At 41.2% G+C, this 15,823-nt stretch overlaps 1 protein-coding gene and 1 long non-coding RNA gene across 3 annotated transcripts; one reads left to right on the top strand and one right to left on the bottom strand.

Moving 5' to 3' along the window:
- The first annotated feature begins 261 nt into the window (after positions 1-261).
- On the top strand, positions 262-7,659 carry LOC145419588 (uncharacterized). The gene is made up of 2 exons (XR_013900884.1): positions 262-2,434; positions 3,109-7,659. It is a non-coding gene; the product is annotated as an uncharacterized LOC145419588 (long non-coding RNA).
- Positions 6,820-15,625, bottom strand: LOC113034865 (ras-related protein ORAB-1-like). 2 transcript variants are annotated; one of them, XM_080287679.1, is made up of 7 exons: positions 15,167-15,625; positions 10,442-10,514; positions 9,340-9,435; positions 8,710-8,805; positions 8,161-8,292; positions 7,455-7,701; positions 6,820-7,308 (listed from the first exon to the last, which is right to left on the bottom strand). In XM_080287679.1, exons 1-6 carry the CDS (start codon positions 15,178-15,180, stop codon positions 7,501-7,503), a joined length of 612 nt encoding a protein of 203 aa, XP_080143805.1. In that variant the 5' UTR covers positions 15,181-15,625; the 3' UTR covers positions 6,820-7,308; positions 7,455-7,500. The 2 variants fall into 2 exon arrangements, with proteins under 2 accessions (XP_080143805.1, XP_026045770.1); XM_026189985.2 differs by having other exon boundaries at positions 6,820-7,701.
- Between the last annotated feature and the right edge of the window lie 198 nt (positions 15,626-15,823).

Raw genomic sequence — 15,823 nt, 5'->3', positions numbered from 1 at the left:
TCCGTGAAAAAGCTAAGTTGAGGTTACGATTGTATTTTATTTTGAAGGCAAATTCATGTAGTTTCCGCCATTTGTCTCTACAGTCCTGAAGCTAAGATTTTTATAATGGGCGGGGCTTTCCAATTTCGCGCCATTTCGGAGGAAACCACTTGTGAAACGGGGTGGTGTGTGATTTAGGGTAAAAGACAATAACATTTGGGTTGAAATTAATTGAAACGTAGCAACAAAAAGTAGAATTAATTAATTAATTAATTAACAAATAATTAACAGGTTGTCTGTTTGATACATTATAGAATATCGTATGTATAGACAAAACTATTTTAAGAGGATGGTGACCCCTCTGAGTGGAAAGATGTGTTATAACGGATGTGATTTTTTCCCGCGAATGTAAGGCATTATAGTTCAGTGAGCAAATGACAAAAAAAAAACTAAACGTGGAACTAAACGGTCGCTTGTTTGCTGGCAACAGCTGTTTTTTATTAATACTTTTAATCCCTCAGACTCAGGATTAAATAGAAGCCTTCAGCAGTAATGTTGGGAAACATTTTCTGCAGAATAACTATTTACAGTGTTGGGGAGTAACGGAATGCATGTACCGCCGTTACGCATTTAAAATACAAAATATGAGTAACTGTATTCCGTTACAGTTACCGTTTAAAATGGTGGTATTCAGAATACAGTTACTTTGTTGAAATAAATGGATTACACTGCGGTACTTTCCTGTTTCATATTGTGGCGGGTCAGGACTGTTTGGGTTTGGTTTGACAGCTACGTTCTGTTGTTCCAGGCCGCAGCGTTACGGTTGCCATGGTTACAGGGCGACGCTCTCTCTGTGACTGTGTGCTTCCTGGGTGAGAGAGCGCCTTTTCGTTGTTGTTGTTGTTGTTGTTGTGCTAAGCTAACAGGCAGAATGCTACAAGCATAGCTCTAAAGAATGTAGCATCATGGGCAGTGTAGTCCGTGTTGCAGGGAGAATGGACTGCCATACACGTTATGGGTCTGTGAGCGCGAGGAGGGAGCAAAAGGGGAGTGGAAAAGTACGAGTTGTCATCGAGCAAAAACGGGAGCTGGAAGCATGCTTCTCTGGTGTCCTGGATTGTTGATTACCTGACAGGAAGACCACAATATGTACGTCTCCCACAGTGTGTGTCTGACAAGGTGATTAGCAACACAGGGGCACCACAGGGGACTGTCCTCTCCCCCTTCCTCTTCACCCTCTACACCACAGACTTCAGCCACTGCACAGAGACCTCCATCTTCAGAAGTTTTCTGATGACTCTGCGGTGGTTGGATGCATCAGCAGGGATGATGAGACAGAGTACCGGGCTGTGGTCGACTCCTTTGTCACGTGTGTGAGCAGAATCATCTGCAGCTCAACGTGGCAAAGACCAAGGAACTGATCGTGGACTTCAGGAAGACCAGGAAACACTTGACCCCTGTTTCAATCCAGGGGGTCAGTGTTGACATTGTGGAGGACTATAAATACCTTGGAGTTCACATTGACAATAAACTGGACTGGGCTAAAAACACCACAGCACTTTACAGGAAGGGCCAGAGTCGTCTCTATTTTTTGAGGCGACTGAGGTCCTTCAACATCTGCCAGAAAATGCTGAGGATTTTCTATGAGTCTGTTGTGGCCAGTGCGATCCTCTATGCTGTTGCATGCTGGGGGAGCAGGCTGAGGGTCGCAGATGCCAACAGACTTAATAAACTGATCCGTAAGGCCAGCAATGTTGTGGGGATGGAGCTGGACACCCTCAAGGTGGTGTCGGAGAGGCGGATGCTGTCCAAGATAAAGACAATGTTGGATAACACCTCCCACCCACTCCATGACATGTTGGTCAGTCACAGGAGCTCGTTCAGTGAGAGACTGAGATTACCGAAAAGCACCACTGAACGACACAGGAAATCATTCCTGCCTGTGGCCATCTCCCTGTACAACGCATCCACTTAACACACTGTTTGCTGCTACAACTACACATGTTTCTTTTCCAAATATTTATTTATGAGTGACTTATGTATGTATGTATGTATGTATGTATGTATGTATGTATGTATGTATATATATGTCAGGGCCGGCCCGTGGCATAGGCCGTATAGGCAAATGCTAAGGGCGCCGTCCATCAGGGGGCGCCACGCCAGTGCCACAAATGTTGAAAAAAAAAAAAAAGTTGGTACTATTATTTCTAAATACAAAAAATAATCCCACGTTAATTAAAATGCAAAGTAAAGCTTATTTAATAGAAATATTATTTGTTACAACATTACGCCCCCCCTCCCCGCACGGTGCGCCCCCTCCCTCCCGTATCATGGTTCCTTTTGGACGTCGCCACATCAAAAAATCAACACAAGATGTCAAAACGGCCAAAACTGTCAGGTGCCCAGGGAAGAAAAAAGAGAAAAGAAGAGGAGGAGAAACGAGAAAAAGACAGAGGTAGGTAACGTTAGCCTACATGGAATTATTTGTCTGAATGTGATAGTAACCTAAATTTTTAGCATTAGGCTAATGTTACATGATTCGCTAATTGCTAATCAATAAATAGCTAGTTAACTGTTTTAACGTCAGTTAATATTGTGGAGGGGGCTAAATTGTTATGGAAAATAATAATGTAACGTTAGGTAAGTACAGCACCTTTCCCACCATTCCTCATTTGTATTCATCTTTTAAGCAGGTGTTTTTTGTTTACATTGTTATTGCCTTCTGGTTAGCTAACGTTTACCCTGCAGGTAATAGTCACTTTTCCACCCCTGTATATATTATAGTTGTAAGCCTAGTTGTTAAAGTGCACATCATTAATGTTAATTAAGCAATATCACATGAGAGGGAATGCTGTTTTTTAATATGAGCACTGCTGTGATTCGGTCAAAGATAATCATAACATAACATTCTCATATGATATTATACTGTTACTTTGCATTCTGCTATTCAGCATTTCACTGTAATGATGACAATAAATTGAATCTAATCTAATTTGCATATCAGTTAACATCATACATATATCTCTTTGGTTTTTCATTTATAATATATCATTTCATTTTATTCCTGGAATCATATGTTTTTATTATTAGACTTTAATACTCAGTGGTGTCACATACTCCTCTCTTCAGATGCACTGTTGAAGTTTCTAAATCCCACCCCTGGGCCATCTACCACATCTACCGCTGCTGCCTCCACTTCAGCAGCACAACCCAGCCATGATGCAGCAGCATCAAGCGGTCTTCCTGTTGCCTCCACCTCAGCAGCACAACCCACCAGTTTTGCAGCAGCAGCATCAAGCGGTGTTATTGTATTTCATATATTCATTTTTTAATTTTTTGTATTCATTTATTTATTCATATATTTTTTTATCTTGTTAATTATTCTGATTGTGAATTTGCTTTCTTTAAGTAAAAAAAAAAGGTCAAAGACAAAGCTATTCGGTTTCTTGTGAGTACATACACTACACTGCCGATGTAGGGGGGCGCCACCTAAAATCTTGCCTAGGGCGCCAGATTGGTTAGGGCCAGGCCTGATATATGTATATATTGTACTATTCTTAGTTAGTGTATTGTCTGTCTTGTCTTAATGTTGGTTTATAATGGAGTACTGTAACAAAAAATAATTTCCCCCAGGGATCAATAAAGTATTCTGATTCTGATAAATATAATAATAACCACTGCAGCCAAGAAGAGTGCCTGACGAGCCCAGCTGTAAGTAAGCTATTAAGACTCGACCGTGTTCGTGTTTTCCTCCGAAAACAATAAGCTCCGTTGGAGCAGCCTTTCAACGCCTCTCTCTGTCTCTGCTAGCAAAGTTGACCCAGACAGCAAAGTAAAGCTAGTTTTCGGGTACGAGCCGACAGGGACCCCGCCGTATTAGTCAGAGGTCCCTTTACTACAGTTCGGAGTCGCGGACCTTCAGTAATAGTAATAAATCACACAGCAATAGTACATTCACGTTGTTGTAAAAAGCATGATAATATATTAAGTAATCCAAAGTATTCAGAATACGTTACTGTCATTGAGTAACATAACGGAATACGTTACAGAATACATTTTGGGGCATGTAATCTGTATTCTGTAATGGAATACATTTTAAAAGTAACCTTCCCAACACTGACTATTTATTTTGGATACAACCTGTCCATCATACATTGTGTTATGTGTAGTGAAGTATCTTCAAGGTGTTTTAGCTATTCTTTTGCAAATAGAATGGTTTGCAAAAATATCCTCCACAACCTGTTGAAGCCGCTATGATTGCCTGACATCCAGAACCAGGTCTCCCTACGCCTGGTTCTGCTGGAGGTTTCTTCCTTTTAAAAGGGATTTTTTCCACTTCCCTAGGAAAAGCACTTGCTCACGGGGTTGTCTGATTGTAGGGTTAGGAACCTTACAATATAAACCACATTGAGGCAACCGTAACTGTGACTTGTCACTATATAAATAAAATTGAATTTAAAAATGGAATAGTTGTATGAAACAAGTGACTTCAAGAATCAGGATTGGCCCGCCTTTAGTTGGTGTGTGTCATACATTAGCAGCCGGTTCATTTATATCCTGATATGATTTATACTCACTGCAATGCAAATAGTTACAATATTGAACAACTCTCAACTGTTTGTATGACCTTGTATGATCTTTATATTAATGGTTATTAGCATGAAAGTTATGTCTCTGACTAATTCATGCTGCAGACTTGAGACAAGTGACACAACCATGTACAGTAATATATACTCATTATTGATGAGTTCGATGTAAAACAGCAGTCACAAGAAAATATTCAGCTACCCCAGGCTGTGTTGTTGTGGAGCCATACTGAAGTGGACAGTATGTTTAACATTCACACAAAATCCCAGCAGACAACAGTTCCTGGATGAACACTGCAACTAAATCCCAAACATTATTCACTTCACTAATCAGTGGTGGCTGCAAATATAAGCGTTTTAATTAAAACATGTTTAGCCATTACATACCTGGTTACACTGCTCCTGTGTAAGTAAGCAGTTGATAAATGAACTTCTGTCCTTGAAGGTCTGACAGTTTGTGACTAGAGGCTTTACTCTGCACTGCTGCAGGATTTAGACATCAACTAAACCTTTACAGAAATCAGCACATTCAATTCTGAGAATTTAGGGAACCATTTTTAGTTTTTTTTTTTTTATCTCCTACTACTATAATTATTCTTTTCTCATTTTCTTGTTTGTAACCTTGGTTACTTTTGTTCATTTGTCTTCCATTTATCTTATTCTTTCATCTGCATTTTATTTTGTTCATTCCCATTGTGCTTTTGATATCCAGCTATTTCCCTCTCCATGTAAACTACCAGTCAAAAGTTGCAGATACATACTGATGAGATCAGCTATATGAAGCAAGATGCATGGAATTATGTATCAAAGAAAAAATATTGGTAAATAACTAAATAAATGGATAGAAATATGTTTCATATTTTAGATTCCTCAAAGCAGCCACACTTTGCTTTGTTGACAGGGCTGCAAACCCTCGGCCTTCTCTCAGTGAGCGTCATGATGTTGTCACCTGACATGGTCACCTCACAGGTGAGCCTGTCAGCGTTCATTTGTGGAGTTTCTTGCCTTCTTATTGCTGTTGGGACCATCAGTTGTGTTGTGCAGGGCAGGTTGGTAAATAGTTGACAGCCCTATTTGACAGATCCAATCAGCTAATAAAGAGAAACAACAGCCCATCATGACTTTAAGAACTGAAGGTCAGTCAGTCCTAAAAATGGCTAAAACTGACTGTGTGCAGTGCAGTCACAATACCATCAAACACTACAACAAAACAGGCTCACATGAGGACCGTCCCAGAGTCCCCTCTGCTGCTGAGGATACATTCATCCGAGTCACCAGCCTCAGAAATCACAAGTTAACAGCTCCTCAGGTTAGAGCCCAGATAGATGCCACACAGAGCTCCAGTAGCAGACACATCTCACCATCAACTGTTCAGAGACGGTGTGAATCAGGCCTTTATGGTCAAATAGCTGCAGAGAAACCACGACTAAGGAGAAGCAACAAGCAGAAGAGATTTGTTTGGGCCAAGAAACACAAGCAATGGACATTAGACCAGTGGACATCTGTGCTTTGGTCCGATGAGTCTGGCCTCCAGTCACCTGACCCAAGTTTGGGGTGAGATGGACCGTAGAGTGAAGGCAAAAGGACCAACAAGTGCTCAGCATCTCAGGGAACTCCTTCCTGTTGGAAAACCATTTCAGGTGACGACCTCGTGAAGCTCATTGAGAGAATGCCAAGAGTGCACAAAGGAGTAATCAAAGCAAAGGGCAAATATTTTAACGAATCTAAAATATAAAACATGTTTTGAGTTATTTCTGTGTTCATTCATAGTCTTCACGCCGTCAATGAGAACATACAATGTAAAGAGTCATGAAAATAAAGAAAAAACATTCATTGAGAAAGTGTGTCCAAAGCTTTGACTGAGAGTGTATATTATCTTGGATTTCCCCTCCCGTTTGCAGATCAGAAAGGCCTCAGTGTTCTTTTCTTTGCTGAGTATTTAAAATGACATGTTTTAGGGCACAAATGCTTTGGCTCACCCGACGTTAACCGATGCTCCATGGGTTCAGGCTACAGGTCATTTCCGTACAGCAAGTGGAATTTCTTAAGCTTTATGTGCATCCAGCGACACACACAATCGTGTTGTGACTTCTTCTTATCCAGAGTTTGCTTCAAACTGAATTCAGTATTGTGGTTACACCCAGAAATTTGCAGACCCTGTGTATCTGGCAGCAGATATGCCATAAACCTTAAATAAGTAGGCACGTTTTTGTTTGTTTGTTTTTACATCTTACTAAAACTCCCAGACACATCCTCCCATTTCATACAGTCCAGTAATACAATATTTATTTTCAATTTAAGTGTTACATTTTGAGCAACCAACTTACAGTTGTCTTCAGCCACAAATGTAATGCAGAGAAAGTGAAACTGTTTCAATAATGGTTGGAACAAAACAGAACCAAATCTGATTTTACAGATATATACATAATGTTTATGTACATATACTGTTACACTAGACTAAAGCTGCTTAACAGTTGAGACACTGTTGTGCAAAGGTTTGTGAGAAAACTTGGACAAAAAACAAAACAAAACAAGAAACACGCTTGTATCGCAACAGACAGATTATGTAAAAGACTGCAAAATCATCACTGAAGGAAGAGAGAAAGAAAAGGTCGGTACAAACAGAAACCTTAATCATGTATCAACTTTGCTGTAGGAATGCAGAGAAAAAGACACGTCCACCCACACTGCTGTCATGAACTTGTATTCAGGTGACCAAATAAGAGAGAGGAGTCTCACAGCTCTGAAAGGGGGAATGATGGGGATCTTTAGAATTTGTTGTCAATAACTAGACAGTATGACAACAATGATGCACTTTTTGTTTTTTTGGTAGTGTGGCTACATTATATACAGTACAAATACAGGCAACTTCATCTTGTTCTCACATACCAATTTTTTTCTCTTGGGGAGGGGGTTAAACAAAGTGGTTCCTTTCTCAGCAGCATCCACCTGATGAAGTCTTGACAGTAGTGCCTGGAGTCAGCTTGACATTGGGCTTCTCCCCTCCTCCGGCTGTGGCCCCAGGGCCCATCCTCTTCTTGATTTCAGCAGCCATGGTCATGAAGGCCTGCTCCACATTTGTGGCATTCTTTGCGCTGGTTTCCAAAAAGGGGATTCCCAAAGAGTCTGCAAATTCCTGGATACAACAGAGGGACAGAGTCACTTACCTAAGAAAGTAGTGTGTGTGTCATATATACATATATGCATATCACATACATACACACATCTGCTCTGCCTGTCAGGTGTCAAGCCCACTTTATGCAATGACTGATCATGTGTCTGAAGGTAAGAAGGTTCGCCTGTTATCTATGTGCACCATTAATGTAAACTATGACCCCAGGGCTTTAACCTGGTTTCAGTGAAACCCTTATAAGTCACTTATTCATTTGGGATTTTGTTTATGCAGCTGAAAGCACCCAAACCACTTGGCTAAGGTTCATGGAGACAGTTACATTCAAGGGCTCTCTGAAGTGCATTTCTCATTAGAGCCTTACCTTAATGGTAATCCATCTTAAATAAGAAGTCATTCAATGAATGTCCTGCATGTTACACTAACCTCAAGATGGTTTTGGGAAGCTATGTGAGGAAACTTTACCTTTGCTGTTGTGTAGTCCACCACTTTCTTTGTCGTCAGGTCACACTTGTTCCCGACCAGTAGCTTGTTGACATTTTCACTGGCGTAGCGGTCAATCTCCTGGAGCCATTGTTTGACATTATTGAAGGACTCCTGGGACAAGAAACCGATAAACCTGAGCAGTGAGGTTTGAACTTTGGACATTAGACAGAAGATAGAGATCTATTCACAGGCGACGCTCTATGATAGACACGATTTCAACTTAGCCAGTCATCAAATGTGTATCAAAGAGGAATGCTTTCTCATTTCTCTGAGGACAGCATGGCTACACTGTATACTCTGATCAACGCCATCTTTAATGACTCTCAGCTCATGAAATGGAAACATGGTGGTTGGCTTATTTCTTTGGACCTCAGGAACCCAGAAACAGCCAGTCAGATTGTGTTTTGTCATTTAGACAGTAGATGATTAAATGTCATAGTTTATTCTACACAAATTATCAGTGCTGCTGAAAAACATGGATGTATTACAATTGTATTACGTGTGTGAATTATGTGTTGTTTGACTGACCTGATCTGTAACATCATACACTACGATGATACCATGAGCACCTCTGTAGTAGCTGGACGTGATTGTACGAAACCTTTCCTGCCCCGCTGTATCCCACTGTGAAAGGATAAAGATTATCCGGTTGATAGCTGACTTTGCATGAACACAGACAAAGAGAACACACAAAATAACAATACAATTATCTCTACACTGAAAAATTCACTGGACAACAATTTCTAATAGCAACAAAAATACAAGAATACAAGCATCCTGAGTTGTTAGGTCATTCACTCGTCATGTGGTTTGTAATTAAAGTTGCCATGTTCTTGTGAGTATCCATGCACAAAATGAAATTAAAAATAGTGTGTTTGTTCTAAAGCCTAATATAGATTTTCCACTGTTGTTGTCAGTAATCTAAAAAAAAAAAAAGTACTGGGCAGCAGCTTGGAAACAAGACGTACCAGTAAGTTAGACTAATGAATGCACCGTCTTTCATACGATAATAATAGGAAATCAACACAGTTATGGCAGACTAATCTCTTCATGTTTCTGGGTGCACAAATTTCCAAACACAGACATGAACATGAACTGAAAGATGGTGACCGACGGACATGAACATAAGACAGCTTCGTGTAGCAGGAGAGTACTTACAATCTGAAGTTTAATGGTCTTTCCATCTAATTCTATAGTTCGTATTTTGAAATCCACACCAATAGTGCTTATGTAACTTTCTGTGTATGTGTCATCCTGCAAAAAGAAACAAAGGTAATTAGATGATCCATACATCTTGCTCACTTTGTGCTTCAGGATACACACATATATACACACCCATCTAACTCTAGGACATAGTAGCCAAGGCAGGGCTGCTCAATTATGGCAAAAATCATCACTTGTTACTTGAGACAATATTAGGATCACAATTAACAAACAAGACTTTTGTAGTAGGACAGAGGAAGCTCTGGTGTCCCAGTTTTAGACTGGGACATAAACACAGCCTACATTTGAGGATCTGTGCAAAGTTGGCAGTGTGAAATTTATCTCAAAACCTTACACAGGCATGTGATGCGATCTGTGCGTATCAGGCGATTGCTGCACACAGACTGAAGGTTTTGTAGTGAGAGAAATGTTACATGTGGTCTTTGACATTTGCATGCGTGGAGGGATTTCTGATTTCTGAATCTGAAGTTACTTAATTGTGCATAAACAGGTTGGATGTACGCATTTGTAAAAACGTTTTATATGTGGTCACAACGCTCTGTGTTTGTGTACAAATTGGAACACTCATTTGTGAGTCCTCAAAGGTTACACACAAATCAGTGTACACATGTGTAATCTTAGTTTATGTTTGTGGCTCATTTACCTTCTAAGGTAAATGTCTCCCCATAAGAAAAGGTTGCTAAATTTATCAACTAAAACCAGAGTTATGATCAAAATGAATTCATCACATTCACTTTTTCATTTTTAGAAACGCTGGAAGCCAAAAATCTTAACCTTGAGTAATGATTGCTCTACCCAAAAAATGGAGCACGTTACAATGAATGTTACAAACAAGACAGTTGTTTTTATTTTTAAATAAATACTTTGAAGAAACTGCAATAAGTTAATAAAACTACTATTGTGCAGAATGATTTAAGATTATCCAAGTGAAAACATTTTCAAAGGACTGCATGAAACCAATACTGTGACACTGAGACAGTTTAAGTCAAATGGACTTAAAGAAACACCCTTTATTTGCTTTTGGGGCAAAACTTACTGCGAATCGAAGAAGAAGGCAGGACTTTCCAACACCAGAGTCACCAATCAGGAGTAGCTTGAATAAATAGTCACTGTAAGGGAAGGGCACAAATAAAACCTCTAGTTTGAAGATATTATTCATGCTGCCATAGTAAGGAAACACACAAGAACCATTCAGGATATCATGCTTCTTATTCATAAGGTTGCTCTGACCAATACTCAGTCTTAGTTCCATCTAAACATCTTCTTAGATGAAAGGTTACATTTTATGAGCAAAGGGAAACAAACAAACAAACAAACATGACAAGCATCCTTGCTGAACTCTCCCAGATTTACAGAAGTTAGCGTGCTAACGCCTCTCCTCCATTAGTACCAACTCAGCTCGACTTGATTTTAGGGTTTTCTGTTAGGTACTAGGTTTTAGTTTCTACTCGACTGGGGTTCAAAGGGAACCAAGTCAACTTGAAAATGTGATGCCGACAGACTGTGTGCCACCGACTGGCCGATCACTGGTGTCATTCAATGAAACCACGTGTGGCGGGGCGTGGTTTGCAATGCTGCTGCAGGTGCAATGGACGCACCTGCGTGGCATCTGCAATCATGCCTCAGCCGGCTTAAAAGTTTGGAGTTTTGAGTTAAGGTTGTTGTTATTTTGAGCTGGCAGCGGGAGAGCTACAGCTGCATGTGTTTAGCAACCATAACTGTGGGTTAATAAAGATGATCAAAATGCCACTGGGTCTATCGTGCATGTTTACAGTGATGCTGAAACCCAGGATGGGGGGCACAGCAGACCCACAGCTGGGCCGGCAAGGCGGGAAGCTGGAATAACTACTAGAGGTGGGAATCACCATACATCCCACGATACGATATTATCACAATACTTAACGCACGATACGATATTATTGCAATTTTTTAAAATATTTTGCGATATTCAGATTCTGTACATAAAGGTAAACTTTATCAATATTCATTTTATCTAATATCAAAGTCTCACACTCAGTCTTTCTCTCAGTTCAGTCAGTTTTATTGTTGACAAACTGAACAGTTTGTATTACAGTCTAGTCCAACTTAACTGAATGCAACCATCTGGTACAATTACAGCTATTCTGAACTATGCAGTTTATGAAAACTATGCAGCCCCTTCAGCAACTGAAGAATTTGAAAGTAAATTAAAACAAAATATAATTTTACATTAAATAAAAAAGTTTTAAACTTAATTAAAATAAAACATGTCTTAAATTAAAATAAGTAAACTCATGTTTATTGCTGCCAAAAAAAAAGTTAAACACATTTGGACAGTGAAGGAATGTCAGGATTGTTGCTCAGAAAAAGGATCAACATGCTCTGAAGTCAGAGCACAAAAACCTTTTTTGTAACAAAATATCGATTTCTGCTGTCCCTGCATCGATACATTATTAGCAAACAAAATATCACGATACTACACAGTATCGATTTTTTCCCCCACCCCTAATAACTACGGGTCCAGACTGAGCTCCATTTGCGGAAGATAGGGGCCTCGCTGGCACCACCGCTAACCCCACCAGTGTGCTCCACAGCGCCGGAGTGGAGGAGATCCGGTTGGATCCGGCGCCTGTGCCAGCCCCAAGGGTGTGACCAGCCTGCTGCAGCGCCCGTTCCCACCCCTTGCGTGGGAGCCATTGGGGTTCAGCAGGGGCTGGTGCCCGTTCCTGCGCCCGGAAGAAGGCCGAGGAGACCAAGTCAACCTGAGCCAGAGTGCAGAGCGCCAGAGGCACCATGTGGGGAGCCGCTCCAGGCGGGAGCGGCGTAGGCACCGTGCGGGGAGCTGATCCAACTCGGAGACGCAGCGGTGGAGGCGCCGCGTGAGGAGATGGAGGTGCCCGTGCCTGCGCAACCTAAGCCCGAGGTCGGCGGGCAGGGTAGACCGGTGTCAAGCACGCTGGTGTGGTGCGGCCTGCTTGAAGCCTGCCCAGCTGCACGTGAGCCCCGGCTCACTGCCACGCCTGCTGCACCACTGCTTGCCACATGGGTGGCCCCCGGTCCAGCTCCGGGGCTGCTGCTGGATACGTGGGCGACCCCCGGACCCACCTCAGCACCAGCGCGAGGCGTGTTTGTGATGCCTTGCCACACACCCCGATGTGCGATGGACGCACCTGCACGCCATCTGCAATCACGCCTTGCTGGCTTAAAAGTTTGGAGTCTTGAGGTAACGTTGTTGTTATGTTGAGCTGGCAGCGGGAGAGCTGTGTGTGTTTAGCAACCGTAACCGTGGGTTAATAAAGATGGTCAAAACGCCACTGGGTCCGTCATGCGTGTTTACACCACCATTTCTGAAACCCGGCAATGAGAGACATGGTGGCACAAAAAGCCATACACCAAGGATCAGGTATATCATTGCGTCAACATCCTCTACTGTGTTGTGTTATTGCCACATACAGTCATGGGGCTGCCTTGCTTTAACAACCCCACACACACTGAGACGGTGTTTATTTTTAATGGTAAATGAGTGAAGCCAAGTAGTGTAGCGTTGAGTAGGTAGTGGAAGAAGTACATGTAACAGTGTGACTTAACACATGAAACCAACTCTCAGGATCAACAAATGCACTGGTTGTTAGACAGCTCTTTCTACTTTACCTGGGCTCTCAGAGTGCTCTATACAACGTTCCTCATTCACAGAAGCACTTTTTTCTATGCAAGTGCTTTCACACACATTCACACTTGGACAGATACATTGAAAAGCAACTTGGGCTTAGTGTCTTGGTGCAGCCAGTCATCGGACCACCCTGTGTGAAGTTAACTGTGGAGAGTGGGTAACAGACTCTCCATTTTCATTCGCCAAAAACCCTGCTGAGGCACATGACAAACTACATACTATGGGTAGAGAATTCAACCCCTATCAACCAAATGAATCACCTTAAAAATGCAACAAAGGCAGGTTTGAAAGCAAACTTTAAACAGGAGGCTTAAGTCTTCATCCATTTTAACAGAGACTCTCCAGTACCCTTCCAGTTCAATTCAATTTATACAGCACCAAATCCCAACAAAGTGTTTTATATTAGCAAGGTAAAGAGTCTCAATAACACAGAAGAAACCATCACAACCAGACAACCCCCTATGAGTAAGCACTTGACAACAGCGGGAAGGAAAATCGTCCTTTTAACAGGAAGAAACCTCCGGCAGGATCAGGGAGGGGCGGGGCCATCTGTCAAGAGTGACTGGAGGAGAGGGCAGGAAGCCACTGGAAAAAGACATTCAAAAAGGATCTATGTCTTATGTATCTATATATATGATATTGATAATATCAAGTCAGGCATTCCTTTTGTCACACAATAAATGTACTTTATATTATTTTTAATCTGTGGATTATTGATAAAACACTTACATTCAGTGGAACATAAAATTTAGCAAAGTTATTAACAATTAATAATTTACCAGTGAATAAAATCAATAATAGCCACAGTCAGTCTTTTCATTTTTCATGAACAGCAAAGCATAAATGCAGAACTTTATTCTCTCAGTATCTCAGTCAGTGTTATCCTGCTTTTGAGGACTAGCTCAGTTCTTTACTTTCTCACTGTAATAAATTCCAATCATTCCCTCTTCGGTAAGCCTGTGACTATGAACAATGGTGGTTCCTGTGAAACGCTAACTGCACTGCTCAACACAACTCTGGCAGCAAACTGACCAGAAAAAAGAATATGAAAAACTTTGGGGTTCAAACTATTAACTCCCATTACAATCAGTCTCCTTGTTTAAAAGAGTCAAACTGTGTAATTTAGACCTTCCTAAAGTACTTGCTTGACATTTTAACCAGAAAGTCTGTATTCATGCATAGAATTCCAAGTTTCCTCGATTCTTTTCATTTTTAAACTGATGAGTTGACCCAAATATCTAGCCTATACCAAGAAAGTGAATCACAAGATTAAGGACTCAACTGAGGTGTACACAGTTATTACTTAACTGTCACTTTGAAAACTATACTTTTAAAATATTTAACAGGAGCTCTGTGTAACAGCTTATTAGAAAGAGGAAAATATCAACAATCAGCCCATGTGAACATTTACAAATGAAAAACATAAGACTGATCCAAAGCTTAAGGAACTAATACTCAAAACTGCAGCGTGGAAGTCTGTCCTGCATCATGTGACCAACACATGACTGGGACTGTGAAAGGAGCGTTAAAGCACAACCAGGCTATAAGACTGAAAACTGACTCATAGACAGCAAAGACCAAAACCAACAATTTGCACGTAAACAGTGGGTCCATTCTGCCACAGCACCTGCTGTATACAATAACCAGATCAGCAACAGGTCATGTATGCTAAGGTAAATTATTTAGGGCCCCGTAATGACAAGTTGATGAATTTAGCAAAAATACGGGTGATGGCTCAATAATATAATTTTAACCAGATTAAAGAAGCTGTTAAGCATAACAAAAGCGGTTACTTTTTCCCTTCCTGCATCTGAAACACCGGGAACCAACACCAGAGTCTCTAGGGTGCTGGCCTAACAGCTGGCTAGCACTGTGACAACCTATAAGACACCACTGCTTCACGTGAACATAGAGTGTTAAGAGTACAGTATCGGCCTGGACGTTTCGGCTAGGGTCAGCTGATGTTCCTAGCTAACCTAGCTCAACTGCTAGGTTACAACTCAACATCAAGTTATTTGCCAACGCCAACTTACTTGTTAGCGCAGAGCTAGTCTTAGCTAGCTGACCAAAATGTAACACAACTTTATGTTTACGTGTAAGTATGATACTTACTATTCTGGATTCATTGTTGACTCGTTGAATAGTGTATCTCTTCAAGTGAATGTCCCCTTTATTTCTCTACAGATAAACAGCGTTCGTTACGACTAGCTTACTCTGGTTTCCAAACCAAAACCGGTTAGCTGTTCCTCAGTAAAAATCCAAAATGGCTGCAACGTCCACCAGGAAGCAGCTAACATTAGCCAACTGTGTCAGCCGAGTCAGGGGTAACACAAATTACGAAACCCGCTTTCACGAATAAAACAGACCTATATTTCGTTTTACAGCGGTAACGCTAAGGTGAACAAACAGGTGATATGGGCAGACGTCTGGCTAACCGGCCTTTTCTCGCCCTCCAGCTGAGTATGTGTCGTTACCGCAACAGCGAACTGTCAAGCTCCGTAGGAGGGATTACATCATTTAGTGAAACGTGGCAAAGAGGAGTCAACCTGTGCACCGTGTCAAACTACAAATGATACACAACTTCCGGGAAAACCCTTCAGTATAAACCATAAACCTGGATGTTGAACTTATAATATTTTATGGAGTCAGTGGACAGTGACCGGTCATGAATGCTGCACCAACGCGCAGTGCTACATGCCTTGTTTTGGTTTGCCATTGTGTTGTCGATATTATCAGATTATTCTGTTATGTACAATGAAAGCAAAGAAT

Source organism: Astatotilapia calliptera, chromosome 13 (genome assembly GCF_964374335.1).
Source record: "Astatotilapia calliptera chromosome 13, fAstCal68.1, whole genome shotgun sequence".
In the NCBI taxonomy this organism is placed as follows: domain Eukaryota; kingdom Metazoa; phylum Chordata; class Actinopteri; order Cichliformes; family Cichlidae; genus Astatotilapia; species Astatotilapia calliptera.
The sequence above is the reverse complement of the archived record's forward strand: the minus strand, read 5'-3'. Positions and strand labels throughout refer to the sequence as shown.

Coding starts and splice junctions, on each gene's coding strand:
- LOC113034865 (XM_026189985.2), bottom strand. Junction 9,436..10,441: donor GCCTTCTTCTTCGATTCGCA/GTAAGTTTTGCC, acceptor TTCTTTTTGCAG/GATGACACATACACAGAAAG. Junction 8,293..8,709: donor TGTATGATGTTACAGATCAG/GTCAGTCAAACA, acceptor TTCTTGTCCCAG/GAGTCCTTCAATAATGTCAA.